The sequence below is a fragment of the Salvia hispanica genome, chromosome 1, assembly GCF_023119035.1.
Source record: "Salvia hispanica cultivar TCC Black 2014 chromosome 1, UniMelb_Shisp_WGS_1.0, whole genome shotgun sequence".
NCBI classification, from domain to species: Eukaryota; Viridiplantae; Streptophyta; class Magnoliopsida; order Lamiales; family Lamiaceae; genus Salvia; species Salvia hispanica.
This window is the reverse complement of record NC_062965.1, coordinates 52,899,332-52,922,325: the sequence shown is the minus strand read 5'-3', so window position 1 is coordinate 52,922,325 and position 22,994 is coordinate 52,899,332. Positions and strand designations below refer to the sequence as shown.

The window sequence follows — 22,994 nt, the reverse complement described above, 5'->3', positions numbered from 1 at the left end:
CCATGAAAGAAAGATAGAAGAGAAAATTAATAATGTTGCGGACTTGGAGATAAATAAAAGAGAATTGTATTTTTGTTAAATTTTAGGAAACTAAACTACGTGGGGATTAGTCGCTCACAATACGCCATATTAAATATGCAGCAGATCTTTTCTCTAATACTACCATACTGTAGCATTTGGTTAGGTGCTGAATTTGTGAGCACAATTTCTGAACATAATTAATTTAAGCCATTATTATGAAAATACAGCTGCATTAAATGCAGAGAAAATGCAACCAATAAATAATGTGCCATCTTCATTCAGCTTTGGTTTATTTTTGTCGTTGGCCCCTGATCAAATTCTTATTTGAATCACACTTAGGAAAAATTAAACAATATTAAAAAAGTTGAACGAATGTTTGGAACATGCTCATGTTGAAACGAATCAATAGTACATATCTCATCAATCAACACAACTTAACTAATTATGATCTTTTTATCATCTCTAATTTAAATTAAGTGAGGTTATAATCAATACTAATGCATCAAACAAAGCATTTGAAGAAAGTTATGAAAAACTACTAAAATAAATATTTATGTCTATAACTACTAATCCAGTCTTTCCATATTAGACTATCCACAAAAATTAGTCGGAACACCACTTATTATGTATGTCATACCAGTACAACGTGTCTCGTCCAATAAAACTAGAACCCGTGTCATAATGGGCGAAGGGAGTATGTCGAAAGTCATGACGTGCACGAGCTAGCGCCTCTTGATCACAAGACACTACAGTAAGTTTTTGGAGAGCCGTTGCATTGTTGATGACGTATAAAGCCAATTTTTGTTGCCATGAAGAGCCTAAATATCCTGTGATTTCCAAATACTTTACAGACAAGTTACACTCTGCATGTCGTAGATATGTGCCCATATTTTCCAAACAACGACATTTTACACACTCTCCAGATTTAACTATGTCCATCACTTCCCTACACCACTCGCACATTACGGCTTGATCTTCTCCCATCCGCTTATGCACAAACTGCAACACAAAATGAAGAAATCCATCAAACAACGTCCCAAATTAAACATGATGTCCAGTTAGTTTAAGTTAATGCATACCTTTATCACAAGTTTTTCCAATGAACCACATGCTTCAATCAAACGGCGCACATAGCGTTGAAAAGGCCCCCATAAAAAATATTATAGTCCGTCTCAATCACCAACTCTAGATGCTTTATATTTACAAGATCAACCCACAAAAACTCATGACGATCAAGATCCCTCTGCAAATAAAATTCACATATATTAATATTTGATATATGGAGTATATGAGAAGAAAAAATAATTGAAGAAAAATTATTACTCGAGACTTAGAAGAATGAGACTCAAATGTAGTTGAGAGGCGAAATAGTTGGAGTTGCTCTCGTATGCAAGATGGAATTCTGACAAGGAGCTCAGCGAGCATGAGTAGATCAAAACTTTCTTGACAATTGAGTTTGGTAAGCTTCGGAATGTTACTAAGTTGGACGGCACATCCAATTCCCAAATCATAGAGCATCAAAGAAACAAGGTTTGATGCATCACGAGACAATTAATACGGCGACTGCTACCAAAACGGACTCAAAGAAATGAATGAAGGCTAGGGTTCCAATTAAAGAGTGTTGACCAAAAGATTTGAAAGAACTATCAGAGTGTTTAAAGCAATAACTTAACCTCGAAACTCGAATAAAAAGGAAGGTGTAATAAATGACGTTCAACAATGTCAAGAGTATGACATAGTTTTCCAAGATAAAACCACAAGATAGTCTAAAGCCTCTGACTCGAAAGAAGAGTGCAACCTATCCGAAATAAGCATAAGTGTATCAAACTCAGCGGAAAACGACCAAGAGAAAGAATAGCTATGTATGAAGACACAACTACGCTTGATGTTTCAAATATCCATCTTAATTAATTATCATGCTCAACACCCGCCACCGCCGTCGTCATTCAACCCGCACATAAGGAAAACACATGTAGGGTTGAGTATTTTGAAATACTCGAGTGAGCTCGTTGCCAAAACATTTTATAAGTTATGCCACCCTTACCAAGTGAACTCGAGTTTTACAATTTATCAAATAAAATATCATCGAGTATCACAAAATATGTTCATAGATTGGCCAATCAAATAACTCCCCACTTTTCTCATCAAATTCCACAATCACATATCACAATCTTTCCATGGTGCGACGAAAGCATGGCCACACTTTTCGCCCACGAGACCGGCCGACTAGTTAGGACGGCTCCCGATCCCCTCGTGTACCTCTTTCCCATCGATTCACCTTAATCTTCATAACTTATAAATTTCAAGTCACACTCATCATAAATTACTAATTTCAAGTCACGCTTAGCATACATATATTTCTTAGCATCTCAACCCTAGATCTATCATCATATGTCATACAAAAGTATTTAGCCATCAAGCACACACTACACAACACACACTTCAACACACACTCACACGCATAACACACACACACGGCACACACACCTCACACACTCTCGGCACACACACACACACACACACATGTGTTCCCATATCCCTTCTTATCCCTTTTTCACTCAATTAATATGCATGAAGGTTCAAGAACACCGATTAAATCGGTTGGAAGAAAAAGAAAAGAAGGGGTAGAAGAAGAACAACATAACTCTTAAGCAAAAGTACCTTTTTAGAGAAAATAAATCGGTAGAAATAAAGTAGAGACTTGGTTCTTCAATATCCTCGGATTAAACTTCGATTTCTTCTCAAAAGATGAAGGATTTATGGAGTAAAGTGGAAGAAAATTGAGAGAGTGAATGGGGGTGAAGTTTTTGAAAATATGGGGGCTAGGGTTGGGGTTTTGGTTCTTATTTATAGAGTCCAATGAGATCTTTAGGTAATAAGAATAGAATATTTGGTAATATCTTTTGCCTTATAAATAAATAGAATAAAATAATATTGTGGAGTAGGGAAGAAGAATTAACAAAAATAGAGTATGGTAATATTCTCAAATTTTCGAAAATATGGCTAGGGGATTAGCCATGGTTTTGTTTTTGGTATATTTTCCAAGTAGAATAAAATATCATGGAGCAAAAATAAAAATAAGAAAACTCCTCCATGAAGCAAGGTAAGGGGCGATTTCTTGCCTTTTAATAAGGCATGGATTTCTTGAATATTGACTAAAATCAAGTAAGGCAAGATCTCTTGAAGTATGGAAAGATTTGGTAGAATAATTAAATTCTAGGTATGGAAGGAATCAAACAAGGGATTAACTAAAATAAAATAATTCTTTCCTTCCCATAATTAAGTGATTTTCGAAAATCACTAAGGTAACAAGGGGGCTCGATTTTTACATCTCTAAACAAGGAAATAATTGGCTCTTGGAATTTAATTTGGATAAATATCCCAAGGATTAAATAAATTCCGGAAAAATAGAAATTCTCTTAAAAAGGGTCTAGGGTTCGAAAATCACAAGAATTAGGGTGACAAGTATTTATGGAAATTTTCTCTAATATTCTCACTCACCCTTAAACAAATAATTTACCACATAAATCACACAAATAAATAAATCACATGCCACATCATTAAGTCAAATAGTTTGACTTTTCAAACTTTCACACAAACCCTAAACTTAATTCGACCATATCACCTCGTGAAATAACTGCATTCTCGATGCCACGTCATCAACAATAAATTCTAGGGCTCAAAAATTAGGGTTCTAAAATCCGGGATGTTACAAATAAGGTTTAATGCATCACGAATGACAATTGATACAACTCTCCAGGCACATGATAAGGTTACATGCTTTAGTTTTGAGTGCCCAACAATTGAGACATTTTTCAAGTTGATAGATACCCCAATCCTCAACCATTCAAGAGCACCGCAATTGGAAACCAAAAGCTCAAAATCTTGATCAGTCATTTCAATTATATTGCCTAGATACAAATCTTTAAGGCATTTAATACCATTTGAAATTGGAAATCTAAGAATTGGACCCTTGTTATGAAACCAACCGACGTAAACAAATTATTTCAGCTTTCTTAGTTATGGCAAACTCGAACCACCTATCAAAATTGTCACATTTGTCAATATTCAACATGTCCACCACCAACTCTTTTATTTGAGGGCCTCTATGTGAATTCAAAACATGATCGATCATACTTACGTAATTTGACATTTTGTCAATCCTATAGTCTATACTTTGGGAAATTGAGATGGCTCACGTAGGTATGTAGATGTCGCCAACAAGTTGAAAGTATACAAGTCGAAGTAGCTTCTTTCAGAGTCAGTCGAGAGATTATAGATATCAGAATATCACTAGGTAATTGGCTGATTCTATCTTCACGTGCGCAAGTCCTAGTAGTTTCATTCAGATGCAGTCGAGAGATTGATTCGCTGATTCTATCTTCATGCAACATCTGCAATATTTCACATATTATAATTATAATTACTCTATATCTAATTAAAAACAAAAGCAAAAGATAAAAAGAATCATTTGCAGTAATTCACTTATTATAAATACTCCATAATATTTAAAAAAGAATAAGAGAAAAAGAGACACATAAAAATCTTCATTGAAAAACATAAACATCAGTTTAATTGAGTAAAACATACCGTTTGCGTCATAGATTTAGTGTACTCGAAGAAACAAAAAGAAAGGAGGAAAAACACGACGGCGAAAAGGTGAAAACTCTAAAGAGAGAGCATAAATTAATATCGAAATAAATAAATTGGTTATATTAATTGACCTTTTATAGGTATATTAGATCGATCCTTTCCTTTAACAACACGGGAACAAAAAAAACAATCTTTAATCGAATAAAATAAAATAAAGAAGGTTGTATTAATGGCACCCATTCACAATACGGAAACAAATAAACAACCCTAATCTCAAGGATGAAATATTTATAAAACACAAAAATACTTGCCTAATCTAAAAAAGTCCTATATTAGAAACTGATAATTTTAAAAAATAAAGAAGGAATTGATACAAATATTATATAAATTTTAAATATCGATACAATTGAAGAAAGAATTGATTCAATAAAGAAGGAATTGATACAATTTTAAATATTGATACAATTAAAGAAGGAATTGATACAAATAATAAATATCGATACAATTAAAGAAGGAATTGATACAATTATTATATAAATTTTAAATATCGATACAATTGAAGAAAGAATTGATTCAATAAAAAAGGAATTGATACAATTATTGTATCAATTTTAAATATTGATACAATTAAAGAAGGAATTGATACAATTATTAAATGTCGAAGATAAATTTTAAAGGCTCCTTGATACAGAAAAGGTAAGTACAAATAGATTGTGTTAAAATGTAAAATCTAAATATTGTACAAACTTCAAACTATAATTTGAACTATTAAAAAAATATTAAAAACAATATTGATATTCTGTTTATACTGTAATGACACTTTTTAGTTGTTATTATTATTTTGTCATGTGCTTTTTAATGGTAAAGATTATGCATATGGATAACACGTGGATTATGGATAATTAGTCTATACATAATATAATTGGGCTTAGCCTAATCTCATACTTTAGAGTGGGCGAGCTAATTCTTCAAAGCCACTTAGGCTTTACGGCCCATTTAATTTATAAACATGGTTTTAACTATGACATGCTTTTATCTCCATCTCAGAAAAAATTATTCATCAAAATAATGAGTCAGACTTTGATTATAACTAGTGTTAGCACCCGTGTTATACACGGACTAAATAATTTCCGGCTAATGAATACAAATTATAACTAATTAAAAAAAATTATCATCATAAATACTTCATTAAAAAAAGAAACAAATAGTTCCTCTAATCCTAGTCTAAAAAAAAGTTATTCGAACAAAATCTCATGCATTGTAATTTATGAGAAGAAACAAAAATTACTCACACAATTTAGATTTTTAATATATATAAATTTAAGACCGCAATATGGAAAACTTTATTTTATTAAAAAGCCGAAAAAGTCTAACGTACAGTACTAAGAAAATACAATTTCAACAGTTATATGACCAAATCTTTTCGATGGGAAGTGAATTGTGAAAGAGATTGGAAGGCGTGAGAAATGAAGATAAACTATGGTATTTTATATACTGAAAAAAATAGGAATAAAAAGGAAAAAAAGAAAAAGAAAATCATAGTTCGGGCTATAGTACAGGTGCCTGCAGTGACGGACTATAGTTCTGATTATACATAGGGCGGGTGTATAGGGCGAGGCTTAGGTCGGCCATCCGCAATGGCGGACTATAGTCAGGACTATGCATAGTCTGAGTAATAGTCTGCCCCATTGCATGCTTGCATAGTCCAGGCTACAGTCCATCCCATTGTTGATGCCCTGACTATTTAGATTTCAAATATATTTCATTTTATCCAAAAGTTCGTCCAAGATACAATTTTACTTACCACATGGTGAATATCAAAATCTTGTCACTAAAATAAATTATCTTAGTAAGGTATTTCATTGAATCATAATATACTTAGAAAATATTTATATTGTAATTAAATACGGCATTTCATCTAATGTATTTCCTCCAATTATATTATGTTTATTTTTAATCATTAGTCTCACGCGACATCATATTATCAATTTTGTCCACCTTCAGTATATTTATTTTTAAAATTATAAATTTAATATTAAGCTTATATTGTCATAACTTCCACACGTTACATAATAAATTAAAGCGAGAATGTACCATCTATTATGAGACGGTGGGAATATTTTATAGTGCAAGTAAAATTATCATTACATTAATTTACACTAATATAAAATTTAAAGCGAGAATAATTTATTCTGCCATTAGACAATAAAATGTACTCCATATTTCAACACATCCCCAAGATTCAAATTTTTTGTTGAAATATGATGGTTGTTCAACTTGTAAATGGTATAGTAGTAGTTTTTATAATGGTTAAACTTTTTTTCGTCCAAGTAAAGATTTCCCCCCCCCCCCAAAAGGTTATAAAGGTAATTTTAAGGATAGTTTCACAACTGCTCCATTAGATATGTATAGATAACACATCCACTATTGAATGCATATCTTCAAAGTATTCGGTGTTGAATATGAAATAAGTCCATAATAAAGAGGTAAAAAATACTCCTTTAAAAAAATATAAAGAAAATCCTTTATGCATTCTACGAAATAAACATGAACTCATAGCCGGAGCTTTAAGTTGTATCCTTCGATTCCAACAAATTAACAGTATCAATATCTGAAAATCATGAGTTTCGGTTTGGTACCAATTTTAGTTCAAAATATAATTGGTTATTGATTATAACCTATGATAAAAAAAAAACCAAATAAACCAAAAATTAAGTAATAGAAGTAATATTAAACACTGTAAAAATACTTAAATATCATAAATAAATCTGATAAGTGGGACATTTAATTATCCCACATATGAGATATACGCCAAAATCCTTATTAAGAATGGCCCATAATATAATACATAATTTCTACATACATAATTGGATATTTTAGGCATTTCACATTAAAACAGGATCATAAAGTTTAATTACATTTAAATAAATTAGTATTTTACGCATTTATCTTTTCTCATTTATGATATGATGTGACCTTATATCATAAAAACAAATAAATGAATTTAAAACTTTTTCTATATTACGTTAACTGCCCGAAATAATACAAAATTTGTCTTGATATACAATTTTCACATAACTTTCGAACAGATCTGTATGTATATGATATGTCACACAAGTTTCGAAACGTTAAAATCACAGCAAAGATTTCATGCTGATTTAATTATTGGATTATGTTTAGTCAAATTTTGATTTGTGTGTCTTTTAAATTCCGAATGACAAATCACAAATTTTTTAAAATTCATGAATAGTGTCACGAATGTGTATTACTGCGACTATACGCGTATGCATGAATAATTCTATTTTGCGTCTAAAAACTGAATAAAATAAAATACTCTACCAGTCCCTTAAAATTTGCCACATATTTCCTTTTTTGTTCGTCCTAAAAAATTTGTCACTTTTCACTTTTACCAATTGTAGTAATGGACCTCACAATCCACTAACTCATTCTCACTCACATTTTATTTAACAAATATAAAAAAGTAGGACTCATATGCCACTAACTTTTTCAACATACTTTCTATTACATTTCTTAAAACCTGTGCCGGATCAAATAGTGACGAATTTTGGAAGATTGAGAGTAAATTTAGTTAGATGAAATAATTGGAAATCTTGAAATTCAGTTATTTTGTCATTTAAATTTTAAAATACGCTAGACAAACTCATTCTTCATAATTAAATAGGCAATTAAACATTTCTATAATTCCAACAAGCCCACATATTAACGAGTAAAAATTCCACGGTCAATCCATAACTAATGGCATGATGATGAGGTATACCTCACCAATGGAAATAAACATGCCACATGTATTTAACATCAATTCACAAGACTAACGGCTCCATTATTCAAATTAAGGAAAGTAGCTAATAGCTTAATGCTAGTGTTAAATATGGAATGACTATATCCTAGAATTGGTTTGAAATATACTCCAATATAAACTTCACAATATAATATTTTACTAACAAGAAAAAGTAATCATAGTTTACATTACTTTCACAATTTTAATTGTTTAAGGCGTAGTATTTTAAGATTTGATGGGTAAGAATTTTTGTGATACTAGCTTTAAATTTGAATTAGTATTTTTATTTCTTTTGTTTATGAAAGTTAGAAACGTTACTATAATGTAGTACTACTAGCTACCGAGTAAGTTTCATAAGATCAAATTTTCGATAATCTTCACGCTATTCTATTTAAAATAATATAAGAATATTTTATTTTTAATTTTTGATTGTCTTGTTTATAAAAATTTCTTAATTTTACATGCTTATAATTGAAAACTAGTAGTACAATTTATTAAGAAATATAAGTTATAGTCATAAATTTGTTTTCTATTAATTATTATACATATATAAATATAGAACAAAGACAATTTCATACCCATCAAATCCTAAAATAGTAGTCCAGTATCAAACGATTATAATTACATTTTTTTGGATAAAATATTACTCCCTCCATTTCGCTATAGTTGAGGCGAAACTTTTGGGTATGGAGTTTTAGAAATGAATGTTGGGTGTGTTAAATAAATAGATAAAAAAGTAAGAGAGACGAAAAGGTAGAGAGAATAAAGTATAAAGTGAATAAAGTAAGAGAGAGTAAAGTAAGAAAGAGAAAAAAGTTACCAAATATGGAAATAACTCGACTATGAAGAATCTTCCCGAAATGGTAAAATGACTCAACTATGGCGAAACGGAGGGAGTACTATTATTGTGAAGTTAATATATATATTAGAGTATATTTCAAACTAATTTTAAGATATGGTTATTCCATATTTAATGGTAATAATATGCTACTTTCGTTAAATTAAATAAGGAAGCCGTCAGATTTGTGAATTGAAGTTAAATTTATATAGCATGTGGGACCTTTTTTATTTTCATTTGTCAACAAATTATTGGTTAGGTATACCTAGGCATGCACACGGTTTAAAAACTGCTGGTTCCGGTTCGGAACCGCCCGTTCACGGTTCAGAAATTTCTTGAACCTGAACCGGCCCGGATTGGATTTTGGCGGTTCCGGTTCCGGTTCAAAAAACCGCCGGTTCTGAGCTGGTTCGGCAGTTCGGTTTTATTTTTATTTTTTATTTTTATATTTTGTTTTTAGTCTTTATTTATCTATGAAATGTGTGTAAATAAAATTCAAACAATAAGGATAAAAATTGCAATTTTATTGATATAAATTTAAACAAGACTACAAGTCACAACGATTACAGTTTACAAAAGACTTGAAACCTTAAACAATAAATTTAAATATTTGTTATTGTTTTAAATGTCTATTTTAAATATTATTATCCAAATTATATTAATTCTTGTTTTTTTACACATTTTAATCTATATATTGAGAAAAATAATCAACATACCTACATTTAAATCCAATTATTTCCAATTATTTGAACGCGTTCACATTTTATAAATATACAAATTATGAGCAACATGCAACATTCAAATTTAATTAAACTATTTTAACTAAACTATTCTAGTTGATGCTATAATTATCTATTAATTTGTCTTAGAAAAAAAATTATGACAAAATATAGAGCAAAATAGTAAATACAGTAATAAAATGTAAAAAGTAAAGTGTGTTTTTTCTTCTAAATTGAAAAAAAATTAATGAATGACTAAATATTTAGTTATAAAAGAAAACACTTCAACATATTTTGTCTCGCATCGAAACTGAAACATAAAATATTCAGAGATGTCTTTATAAAAGAGAAACAACCAAGAATGGTTTCTAAGAATTTAGAGGTCCAACAAATAAATGACAGCTATTATGAAATTCTTGTAGTTATTTATTAATGAAAATTGATTTTTAAATATAAAAATTAATTTTTAGAAATAAAAATAAATTTTTTTTCAATTTTATTCCGATCTCTGAAATTCGTGAACCTGAACCAAACCGTTCGAACCGCCGAACTGTCTGGCGGTTCAAACCGCTGCGCCCGTTTCCGGTTCCGGGTTACAAACCGGCGGTTCGGCCGCCGATTCGGTTCGGTTTGTGCATGCCTAGGTATACCACATCATCATGCCACTTGGTATGGATTGATCATGGAATTTATACTCCGTACTAACTTGATTCGACTGATTCAAGAACTAACGTCCATAAAATAAAATACTAAAAACAATTCACAAATCTGCATAATCTGAAGGGTGATAAGGAGAGAACATTTCCGAAAAAAACCAATTTTTCCTCTTTGGATTGCTCCCTATATCTCTACATATCTCATCGTTGCAATGCAGCTGCAGCATCACACCAACGCAAGCCCTCTTGTAGTTTTCGCGGCTGTAGCGACGCGCGTTTGCCTCCCATCTCCTCACGTTCGCCTCCATCTCCACCACCGGAGGTAGCCGGAACTTCCCCGCTAGGAAATGCGCCAGCCACTTGCTCCTCATCTCGAACGTGAACAACGTTGCCGGGCTCTCCGAGTATCCTAGGATCGCGAGCTGCGGGATCCTAGGATGTATGCACTCCCTGGGACAAAAATGTTAGTAGTGACATAATTTTTGAAGAATTAAATAAAATCGTGACATCTTGTGACAGGTAACTATGTCACATTCGAACAAATTAGATTAATACAATATAAGTTCATTGTATTTTTAAGTTTGGACTTAAAATCACTACGAGATTAAAGTTTGGGCTATAGTTCAACAGCGGTCCGGCCCATAAAAATAGGCCCAGAAACATGTAACAATGCCAAATCGGTTGGTTACCTATAAAAGGGAGCTGAGGATCCAGTGATGCATTTCTTGAACTCGAGCGACGAGAAGATCCCAGCGATCTTCTCGTCGCTCTTATACCCTGTGGCAAAGATGACAACGTCCGTCTCCAAATGGCTCGTCCCACCATCGAGGACGAGGCCCTTCTCATAGAATCCTACCACATTGGATTTCCTCAAGAGGAGGCTTCCTTCCCTCACTCGGCTGTAGAAATCTCGAGGCAAGATCATGAACATGCACGAGCAAATTTGCTTGAGGAACGAGTGCTCGGGGACCATGTTGTACTTGTTGAGAGGGTAGATCCATCGGAGGTAGCATTCGACGAGCTTCGAGAAGATCCAACGCTGCGGGATAGGTGGACGGATTAGTGTCACGGTTCCTAGTTTTTCCCCCGAACTTTAATTTGGCCTTTTCTTGAAAAAATGTGACCAACTTGTGTCTAGTTTTAAAAAGTTTTGAAGTTTGAAGAAAACTTTGATTATGGTATAAATCGACTCGATTGGCTATCGTGTGGATTTTATGTGGAATTATTTTCCATGAAAAAAGATAAAAATCAAAATCTTTAGATAAAAAAAATTAAAAATCGGGGCAAATAGGAATTTTTTGCATGAAATCCACAAAAATTTTGCGGGGCGATTCATTTTTATATCGTCAAACTTTTTCCGGACAAATTTTCTAAAGATAAGGTAAATTGAAAATGTTTTTCAAAATGAAGCCAAAGTTCGAAATAAAAATCAAAATACTTATCCCAAAAATAAGCTACTATTTTTGTGAAAAAAAAGTTAGGAGGATAATGTTACCAAAGGTGAGAGTATAAGGGCTAAAAACCATAGAATTAGCCCTTCTTCAGGTTTATGAACCATTAGTTCGGAAAATCTGGTTAAATTCTTGAATGTGAATTTGACCATATCTTCTGAACCAGCCCAGTGCACTCTTCTGAAGAGCAGAGTGCACGGATGCCTCGGACCTAAAAAAAATACAAGCAAAGGTTAAAAAATTGGTCATACGCTAAAAAATGCTCGATTTTGGGCGTTCTTACCGTTGTTTTTGGCGATCTCGGCCGCGGTGTCAACTGCCGACTTTTGGAAACCAACAACAACTACTCTCTTGTTCTCCGTGAACTTTGCTGCTTGGATTTTCTCCATTGCAGCATAGTTCATGGAGTGAAGGACCTCGCCATTGAACAAGGCACGCGTGCTTGGGGAGAAATCGGGGATGTTTGGGACATCGCTGAACTTGCCGATGCAAAGGATCACAAAATCCATCTCATACACCTTCAAAACAAATTCATTAACAAAGTAATCGTGTTCGTGCTCATGGATAACTTAGAAAAGATAGATCAACGAACTTCCCCAATTAACAAAATCAATTTTTTCCTTATATATAAGAAAACATGCCATAACAGAACTTTTACATAATTCATAACACACACAAAACTCCAATAAATGAACTTCCTCCAATTTACAAAAAATCTCAAACTTTAATCCTAGCTAAAACACCTTAATAAACCATAAAACACACAAAACTCACATATAACAGCACTTTCCCCATTTAACAAAATTTCAAACTTTCATATAATTCACACACACACACACACACACACACAAAAACTCCTAGTGTCTTCATCTATATGCATCTAAAAGAGAAAGAATATTTGATAATACATAGGAGCTGTTCGGTTTGAAATATTGTATCTCGAAATTAAATATGTACTGTGTTTGGTTCATGAGATTGAATCTCACAACTCAATCCAAGATGGATAATCATGTGATAATCAATCATGACCAATCCCCTCCAACTAAAATAATTTCACAACTTAATCCTAGATTATATCTTGGTTTATTTTATCTAGCAAACCAAACACCACCATAGGATAATCGATCCTCTTGTTCTTCTTCAACACACACACGCACGCACATACACACACACACACACACATAGAGAGAGAGAGCATTAGCACCATAGGTGGCTGCAGAGGCTGCAAAACATTCTCAACAACCACCTTCCATTTCCCTTTACATGAGAATGCCTCACCACTCCCACCCCACAGCCTCCAATCACCACCACCATCGTCACCATCAGACGACAAACAATAGTCGAGAGCAGTGACCTTGGAGCCGAACCTGATCCTCGGAACAACCTCAAAACGGACAGCATAGGACCTAACATAGTCCAGCACCTGGCTGTGATCCGGGAACGCTTCCGCCACAGAATCCGGCCAAGCAAAATCCGAAAACTTGAAATACTCCTTGGGAGTCTGCAGCCTGGTCGAGTCTATGGTGCTACACCACACTCCCCCAACGCAGCTTCTTGCCTCGAAAACAACGGGATCGAACCCTTTTTCGAGAGCATGCTTGCAAGCGAGAATGCCGCTTATCCCGGCTCCAATGATCGCCACCTTCTTCGCAGCCATGCCGGATTAATTAGGGCAATCTAGGTTTTTTTTAGTGCGTGTTTTGTGTGAAGATGTAAGATGAAAATGAAAGATGATATTGCACGTTCCACCAGTGCATGTGCTGGTTTAGATGGTTGAATTTATTGAGTCCTTGCTGCATGCTTGCAGATTGACACTTTGCAAAAGGTCAATGAGAAATTAATTTCATGAATTCTGCTCCTAGGTTTGAAGTTTGAACTTTGAACGAGTCCAAATTTAATTATTTGGAGGGTGTGAGCTGGCATGCAAATGTCCGACCCCCGAGCCATCCGAAGAGTCTAACCGTCGTTAAAGAATCAAGCCGAAAAACGCTATTTATGCCCCATCGAACGTGTACATGTCGTATAGCGATTAGTAGCCTAGTGGTTAAGTGATTGCTTAACAAATCACGACCCCGCCCCGATATATTGGAAGAAAAAGACGTGTAACAATATCGATTTGAGATTTTTTGGAACTTATTTTATGAAATTAAATTAAAAATACGCTTCATTATTCAATTCTTTGTTCACTTCTACTGATTTCGTCCCTTCCAAAATTGTATCATGATTCACCACTATTATGGATTGAAACCTGACGAATATGGAGTTTATAGATTAAATGAACTCTCTAATAAGTTAATCTTTTGATGAATTGATGGCCTTGTAGGACCAACTATGATCAACGAGAAGGTTAGCCTTTAATTTGTCCCACATCATTTTTGGCACTTAAGAAGGGTCAAACATTATGATCATATGAAATAAGTTGCAAGATAAGAGATTTGTCCCATGTCATTTTTTTTGCACTTAAGTAGAGTCAGAATTTTAAGATATGAATCTAATTGCGATATTTGTCCCATATCGATTGCATGTGGTGTAATTAATTAGTTCTTGTTGTTTTTGTTGTTTCAATATTGCACCAAACAAAACTTTCGAAATCGATTTATGATATAAGAAATGGTATATTTATTGAAAAAGGGTCGAACATTATGATAAAATGTGGTATTTTCCTGAACGATATAATCCATGTTAGGTCCTAAAAATTTAGACAATTTTCTACACACGACAAACTCACAAATAAACAAATAAACTAGTTAGAGGTGAAAATAAAGCATATCGAGACAATGTTATAAATGCATCGACTGAATTTGAGGTGATATTTAATACTCTAGTTTTAGTTATTTATTGAAATATCATAATTTCCAATTAATGGTATGTCACAAACTCAACAAATCTGAGGATCAACGGTGCAAAGATCAATGTCACGGCGTTGATTAATTTTATAAATAACATTATTGTCGGTCTCACAATTAGTAAATTAAAAATTATGTGATGTAATTGTAAACTAAGAAAATATTATAGTAAATTGTTTGGTTAATAAGAGGATTTAATGTCTACTTTTATGAACGTAGGAAGTATATTGTGATACAATTTATAAGTACATTGTGATAACAATTTTTGAAGACCTTTTAGAAATTTGGCCATTATTTTATGTCAAAGAAAATGGTCGAATTCTCTTATTGACTTTATTATGAAAATAAATTGCTGAAATAAATGTGCATTTGCTGAAAAGTTGACTTGATATTTTGCAAAAGGTCGGATACATGTCGGATGCAGAGACGTAGTCAAATTCTTTTCAATTTTATTTTTACTATTATTTTTATTTTTCAAGTAATAATTTTCTGTTTTTATGGTTATTCAGTTCAATTTTATGGGGTATAAACAAGTGTTTAGTTTATATAAGACCCATCAAAATGAACATATATAATAGTAATATTATGAAACATGCATATTTATGATTTCTGAATAATTATGACTGTAGATATATTGAAATATAAAAAATAAAATTTGTTGTGTGTTAGTGTGTTACATAGACGGTTTTAAAATATTGAGACCCTAAATTCAACAGGTTTTTAAATCTTAATTCAGTAGTATATTATAAAAAGGTCCTAATAATCAAGAAAAATGAAGATATATGGAGTACAAAATTGTAGAAAGTAGTATTAAATTTTTATTCTGAAAATTAGGATTCCAAATTTTCAACATATTATTTACTTAATTAAATTAAATGGACTGTTTTTGTCTTTGGATTATTAAATTACAAACTACTTATTCGGTAATAAACTTGGGATTTGCAAATAATTACAATTAGTAACAAATTAAACCCTAATTAAAGCACGTAACAATCGCCGCCCGTTTCAAAATGGATCAATCTCAGCCGTTTGATCAATAAAATGACCGTTGAAACGCTCCCCCCAATTAAAAATTCAAACTGCCGACGAATATATAAAAACGCAAAAATAAAATAGTAAATCCCTCACCATTCTCTCTCTTCTCAATCTCTCTCTCTCTGAAGAATTCGTTGAATTTTCGCTGTGATTTAACATTTCAAAGATGATGTTGAGGTCAAGCGCTAAGCCGCCACTCGCAAGGTCTCCGATTCGCCTCCGTTCACGGCGCAAGCCTCTGCAGCCCGCCGCCGACAACGTCGCCCGCACTCCGCCAGGTTGATTTTTGAAGAATTGGTTGAATTTCGTATTTTTTTGGAATGCTTTTTAGGTTTTTGTGTGTAGTCGATTTGTGCGATTGTTTAAGAGGAGATTGTGTTTATTGAAGAATTTAGTGTTGTGTTTTGATTTTGGAAAATCACTCGATATACTGATTTTTTTGAAAGGCAGAAACGCATAATTTTTTCGATCCGAGCTGTGGTTTTAGCTCGGTGAGTGTGGGGATGTTATTCATTTGATACGATCTGTTTTCTTCTTGAATTTATCGGATAATTTGTGATTTTCGAAGAATTTGTGGATTTTGTTTATTGGAATGCTTTTTTTAGGTTTTGTATGTAATCAATTTGTGCGATTGTTTAATAAGAGAGGAATCGGTTTATGTTTTCGTGAAACTCTTAATTTAATCCAAGCTGAGGTTTTCTGTGAGGGAGTGTGGTTTATTGATTTGATTCGATCATTTTTCTTGAATTTGTCCCTGAAACTGTGTGATTTGATCAATAGTTATGAGGGGGAAAAGTTCAAAAGAAGAAATGTTCATCTTGTCATGAATAAAAACTGCAAATACTGAGATGATTTCAAATAAAAGTGCATAATTGAATCATTTTATATTGGTTCTGCCTAAACTCAATGTCCTTTTTCTTGATTCTTTTATTGCCTTTTATTGGAACAACTCCTTTCTGATTGCTTTTGAAACAACAGGTTCACTCACAAAATCCCAGATTCCCAACCGCAGCTGGGACATGGAACAGTCCGGGCTTCGCCCCGAATACCACACTATTTCTTGTGAGCTAAGGGCCCTAGCACAAATGGTGCACCAAGAGCTTGGAACAAAAGGGAGCTCCTCGTTCAACGATGGAGGTGCTCTCGGGGGTCGAAGGAGCCCTCTGTTTGAGAGGGGCAGGATGTATGATGAGTACTCTGCAAGAAGAAATGAGAGGCTCTTCAAGAGAAAGGCAAAGGGTGAAGTTGAGGGGTATGAGAAGAAGCCTGCCTATGACCTTGGTGTTAGAGTTGAGTCTGCAAAGAAGAGGGTGGAGGCCACCAAGTTCGACAGCCGGAGGAAGGCGGCCGTGGCAGCTGCTGCTGCTACCACCACGCCGGTGGCCGAGAGGTGGGAGGCACGGACCCCGAGGTATTCGCTGAGGAGCACTAACAAGGAGAACAAGAAGCCTCCAATCCCAATGGCTGCTGCTCTGAGTATGGAGAAGTCTGTGGGGATTACTGAGAGGAAAGTTAGGAGGTCAACTAGGAAAGCTTGAATCTTGTTATGGATTGTTTTGATTTTGCTGCTTGGTTTTACTTTGGATATTATTTGTGGGATTTATGGTTATGTGCTGAAATAGCCTATTATTTTTATTCTGGTTATGTAGTAATGAGGCTTATGGTTTGTATTTTGCTTCAACAAATGCTAGTACTTGGATTTGATGGAATGTTATTACTTGGTCAATAGTAGTTTAATATATATACCAATAACTTTCTTTATTTGTGTTGAACAAATTATTATATTGAACATAAGAATGGGCCATGGACACTATATGGCAAGATTAAATTTGATTTATTCGAATTTGAATAGTGTGAATAAGAAAATTCTATAGTTAAATAAAAGAAATAAAATTGAAAGTAATAGGGGATATAAATATAACTATTTGTATATTTATAGAAATGTGTTGGTAAATAAATATATTAGTCAATATTTTTTTTGATATTTATAAATTTGTTTTAGTAATTTATTATTAATATCTTTTTAACATCATCATATTTTTATTTAAATAAACCATTCATCAAAAAAATTAGGTACGTTTTTGTATGAAAAAATTTAACATAAATATGTGAAGAATAATTATAGAGAAGATTATAAGGATCATGATTAATTTCCTTAAATAATGAAAGTGCAAATTACTAATGGAGTAAATATTTCTCTATCAAATATTTACCAGTCTTTAAATTATAAGTTTCTAATATAGGACTTTTTTTAGATTAGGTAATTATTTTTTTGTTTTTATAAGTATTTCATCCTTAATTAGGATTGTTTATTGTTTCCATGTTGTGAAAGGTTGCCATTCATACGGTTCTTAGAACCTTTTCTATTTAATTCAATTAAAGATAGTTTTTTTTTCCCATGTTGTGAAAGGAAATAAAGGAAAGAGTAGATGTAATATACCTATAAAAGGTCAATTAATACAACCATTTTTCTTTATTTCGATTGAAAAAACAATTGCTCTCTCTCTTAGTATTTGCACCTTTTAGCCATCGTTTTTTTCACCTATTTTTGTTTCTTCGAGTACACTAAATCTACGTCGAAACGTAGTAGACCAAGCGTGCAAACGGTATGTTTTACTTCAATCAAACTGATGTTTATGTTTTTTAGTGAAGATTTTTATGCGTCTCTTTTTCTCTTATTCTTTTTTAAATATTATAGAGTAACAATAATAAGTGAATTATCTTCTGCTTTTGTTTTTAATTGGATGTAGAGTAATTATAATATGTGAAATATTGCAGATGTTGCATGAAGATAGTATCAGCGAATCAATCTCTCGACTGCAACTGAATGAAGCTACTTGGACTTGCGCATGTGAAGATAGAATCAGCCAACTACCTAGCGATATTCTGATATCTATAATCTCTCGACTGACTCTGAAAGAAGCTACTTCGACTTGTATACTTTCAACTTGTTGGCGACATCTCCATACATATGTGACTCATCTCAATTTCCCAAAGTTCAGAGATATGATTGACACAAAATCAAATTATTTAAGTATGATCGATCATGTCTTGGATTCACATAGAGGCACTCAAATAAAAGAGTTGGTGGTGGATGTGTATTCTCTACAATTTGACAATTGTGACAATTTTGAGAGGTGGTTCGAGTTTGCCATAACTAAGAAAGCTGATAAAAATATGTTTACGTGTTCGGTATCGCAAAAAGGGTCCAATTCTAAGACTTCCAGTTACATATGGTATGAAATGCCTTAAAGATTTGTATCTAGGCAATGGAATAAAAATGACCGATCAAGATTTTGAGCTTTTGGTTTCCAATTGCCTTGCTCTTGAATGCTTGAGAATTGAAGTATCTATCAGCTTGAAAAATGTCTCAATAGTTGGGCACTCAAAATTGAAGCATGTAAAACTATCACATGCTTGGGAAGTTGAATCCATTGTGATTCGCGACGCAAAAAGCCTCGTTTCTTTGACGCTCTATAATTTGTCAACTGGATGTGCCGTCAAACTTAGTAACATTCCGAAGCTTACCAAACTCAATTTTCAAGAAACTCCTGAACTACTCACGCTTGCTGAGCTCCTTGTCAAAATTCCATCTTGCGTACGCGACCAACTACAACTACTACGCCTCTCAACTACATTTGAGTGTTATTATTTTGTGTATCGGGTAATAACTTTTCTTCAATTTCTTTTTTGTTTTTGTATACTCCAATAGTCCATATATATAGTGAATAATAAATGTGAATTTAATTTGCAGATGGATCTTGATCATGATGAGTTGTTGTGGGTTGATCTTGTAAATATAAAACATCTAGAGTTGGTGATTGATACGAACGGTTATCTTTTATATGACGAGCCTTTTCAACACTATGTGCGCCGTTTGATTGAAGCATGTGGTTCATTGGAAAAACTTGTGATAAAGGTATGCATTAACTTAAACTAACTGGATATCAATTGTAATTTGGGGCAGTCGTTACGTTGTTTGATGCATTTTTTTCAATTTGTGTTGCAGTTTATGCATCAGACAAGGGAAGTGATGCATTGTGAGGAGTGTGGGAAAGTGAAGGACATGGATCATCCTCCAATGTGCGAGGAGTGTAGGGAAGTGTGACTTTATTGGTCAACATGTAATGTGTGAGGGGTGTAGGGAAGTGAAGGGCTTGGATCAACCTCCTGCTGCTACAGAGTGTAGTGGGTGTCGACATCTAAAATCCGCACCAGGATATTTGGAACAACAACTGGGGGCAAAGTTGCCAGTAAAATATATGGAAATCACGGGATATTTTGGCTCTTCTTGGCAACGGAAATTGGCTTTGGACGTCATCAATAATGCTAAAGCTCTACAGAAACTGACTGTCGTGTCCTGTGACCAAGTGGCATTAGCTCGTGCACGTCATGATTTTCAACACACTCCCTTCGTCCATTATGACACGGGTTCTAGTTTTATTAGATGGTGGGAGTTGCACAAGTATGAGATAGAGAATAAGTGGTATTCCGAATGATTGTTGTGGGGAGTCTAAAATGGAAGGGCTGGATTAGTAGTTATAGTTATAAATATTATGCACTTTAATAGTTTTCCATAACTTCCTTTACATGCTTTGTTTGATGCCTTTCTATTGATTATAACCTCGCTTAGTTTGAATATTGATATGATAAATAGATTTTAATTTGTCCAGCTTAATTTCGTGGCTCAAATCTAATGACATTATTTCTTACAATTACATGAAATATATTATTATTTTGTCTCTTGTGTAATTAGTTTGAAAGAATCTAATTATAGTATAAAGAAGTTTTAAAGGATACAAATTAATAGTAACAAAATTAAAATATTCGAGATTCGACAACTCTAGACAAAGCATGTTTCAACATAAAATCATCCACATAACACAATATATATGTTCATCTTGTCAAGAAAAAAGTTCAAAAGAAGAAATGTTCATCTTGTCATGAATAAGCACTGCAAATACTGAGACAATTTCAAATAAAAGTGCATAATTGAACCATTTTTTCATGGTTCTGCCTAAATGCTAGTATGCCCTTTTCTTGATTCTTTTATTGCATTTTGTAGGAAATCATGTTTGTTTTGAATATGATGTTTCGTGCACGGTGCAGCAAGTGTCTATGGAGTCTCCTTTGCCAGGCACTATCTATTTCAGTATTATAACAAATTAATATTTATATTCTTACTTGTAACTAATTAATATTTCATAATTACGATATTAATGAAGAAATTAGTCAAAACTCAAAACTATAAAAATAAGAAACACATTTATGTTCAATACTTTACGTAGTATTCTTTTTTATTCTCTAGCTTGATAATTAAAATTATTCTTTTCCTTACTTCTAATTTTGTAAATGGTTAATTGCCAGCTTATTTGCGAATCCATAAATGTATATTTAAGTACGACATGCTTTTTTTTCCTTCTCTGAATTATTCTTCGAAACAATGAGTCGACATTGATAATAATAATAATAATAATAATAATAATAATAATAATAATAATAATAATAATAATAATAATAATAATAATAATAATAATAATAATAATAATAACACATCAAAGATCACCTAATTTTCGAGAGTTTCACATGTCCACTATTGAATCATATCCTTCATTTTTTTTCCCCAACTAATTACTGGGATCTACCTTGGATTTCGGTAAGGATCTCCTCATCCACTTTTCCCTCCTCCACTCCTACTCCACTCTCGACGGTGTGTAGATGTGGGTTGCTCATTTTGTTGGGCTAGTTGTTTAATTTAATAAGGTCTCCTTCCTTGGTTGTTGCACTTGAGCCAGAATTCCTCCATCATTCCCGCGCATATTATTGATGGAAGTCGCCAATTGTGTCATTTGGCATGCAAGATGATCAAGACTAATCATTTGCTCATATTGTTCGTCATGCATCTCATGCACTACATTGTAATTGGCTTGCAAATTGTTTTGCATGAGTTGTTGGGATGTGATTAGATCCTCCATCATTTCTTCTAAGCACTTTGGTGGCATTGGCGGATGATTTGATTGATATTGGCCAAGTTCTTGTGGCTGAAAACACGGAGGGAATCCACTTGGATCGGGAGACCAATAAACATGATTAACATCTGATCCATGGAAAGCTTGGTAATTTACTTGTGGTGGTGGACCTTGATATTGTTGATTCGGATCGGTCCATACAAAATTGGAATGATCATGCCATCCAAGATTGTATGGATCTGTGAAATGATCCATGTTGCACTTTAATGGCACACCACTCTCGTCATTGGCTCTTGAATTGATTTCCTCATCAGTTTTCTCCAAACTCTCTGACTAGACAAGCTGGGCAGTATGTTGAACTTGGCAGTTATATGAACTGCCCAGGACAGAGAAACCAATACCCACTTGTTCTCTCAAGCGAGCTTCCTTGCGTAGCCTCTTCGGTGTCTACTTAACTCCAATATCGAACAACAAACTTGGAGAAGAGGACCTGCTCATAACCTAAAAATAAAAGAGAAAAAAACAACAACAAAAAAAACAAGTCAAAAACTATATACAATAAGTGTAGGAATACATAACAAGACAACAACACCGTTCCCCGGCAACGGCGCCATTTGAGAGGTCGGGATTTTGCACGCGTGTCGTAGGCGCGTGTCCCTTCCTATTCAACAAGATTTATAAGTTCCCACTTTCCAAAATACTATTAATTAGTATATGGTAAGTTAGGGTGTCGAACCCACGAGGAACGGTAGCATCCGTTATGTATTTCCACACTTAGAAGGGTTTTGGCGATGCCGCCACGCTCTAAATTGGGGGTGGGAACTGAACTACAAAATATAAATAACACCTAAGCTAAGTTGGGAACTAAACATGCAAATAAAATACAATAAGAAGAAAGCAATTAAACTGGAACGCAGACTGGGCAATCTGATAAACTGGGCAACTTAGCAGTGGCGAAAATAAGAACATTTCGGAAATGAAAAGAGAGCAGCAACTTGCATGAGCATTCCTAAGATTAGAAATAAAAAGAGACTAAGTTAAAAGCTAAGGAAAATAAACTAAGTGTT

At 33.5% G+C, this 22,994-nt stretch overlaps 2 protein-coding genes across 2 annotated transcripts; one reads left to right on the top strand and one right to left on the bottom strand.

Annotated features, from left to right (window-relative positions):
• Positions 1 to 10,689: 10,689 nt before the first annotated feature.
• Positions 10,690 to 13,734, bottom strand: LOC125200531 (probable flavin-containing monooxygenase 1). Its single transcript, XM_048098166.1, has 5 exons — positions 13,282 to 13,734; positions 12,361 to 12,595; positions 12,122 to 12,288; positions 11,316 to 11,665; positions 10,690 to 11,076 (listed from the first exon to the last, which is right to left on the bottom strand). The coding sequence occupies exons 1-5, from the start codon at positions 13,732 to 13,734 to the stop codon at positions 10,731 to 10,733; spliced, it is 1,551 nt and encodes a 516-aa protein (XP_047954123.1). The 3' UTR covers positions 10,690 to 10,730.
• A 2,310-nt stretch (positions 13,735 to 16,044) lies between these two features.
• On the top strand, positions 16,045 to 17,719 carry LOC125201787. The gene is made up of 2 exons (XM_048100037.1): positions 16,045 to 16,236; positions 16,937 to 17,719. Exons 1-2 carry the CDS (start codon positions 16,125 to 16,127, stop codon positions 17,494 to 17,496), a joined length of 672 nt encoding a protein of 223 aa, XP_047955994.1. The 5' UTR covers positions 16,045 to 16,124; the 3' UTR covers positions 17,497 to 17,719.
• Positions 17,720 to 22,994: the final 5,275 nt, after the last annotated feature.

What these genes read in the sequence shown, in the direction of transcription:
- LOC125201787 (XM_048100037.1), top strand. Translation starts at nt 16,125, where the DNA reads ATGATGTTGAGGTCAAGCGCTAAGCCGCCACTCGCAAGGTCTCCGATT. An exon ending in CGTCGCCCGCACTCCGCCAG is followed by an intron (nt 16,237 to 16,936) that starts GTTGATTTTTGA and finishes TTGAAACAACAG; the next exon opens with GTTCACTCACAAAATCCCAG.
- LOC125200531 (XM_048098166.1), bottom strand. Translation starts at nt 13,734, where the DNA reads ATGGCTGCGAAGAAGGTGGCGATCATTGGAGCCGGGATAAGCGGCATT. An exon ending in CCCTTATACTCTCACCTTTG is followed by an intron (nt 11,666 to 12,121) that starts GTAACATTATCC and finishes CCTATCCCGCAG; the next exon opens with CGTTGGATCTTCTCGAAGCT. An exon ending in TCCTCAGCTCCCTTTTATAG is followed by an intron (nt 11,077 to 11,315) that starts GTAACCAACCGA and finishes TTTTTGTCCCAG; the next exon opens with GGAGTGCATACATCCTAGGA.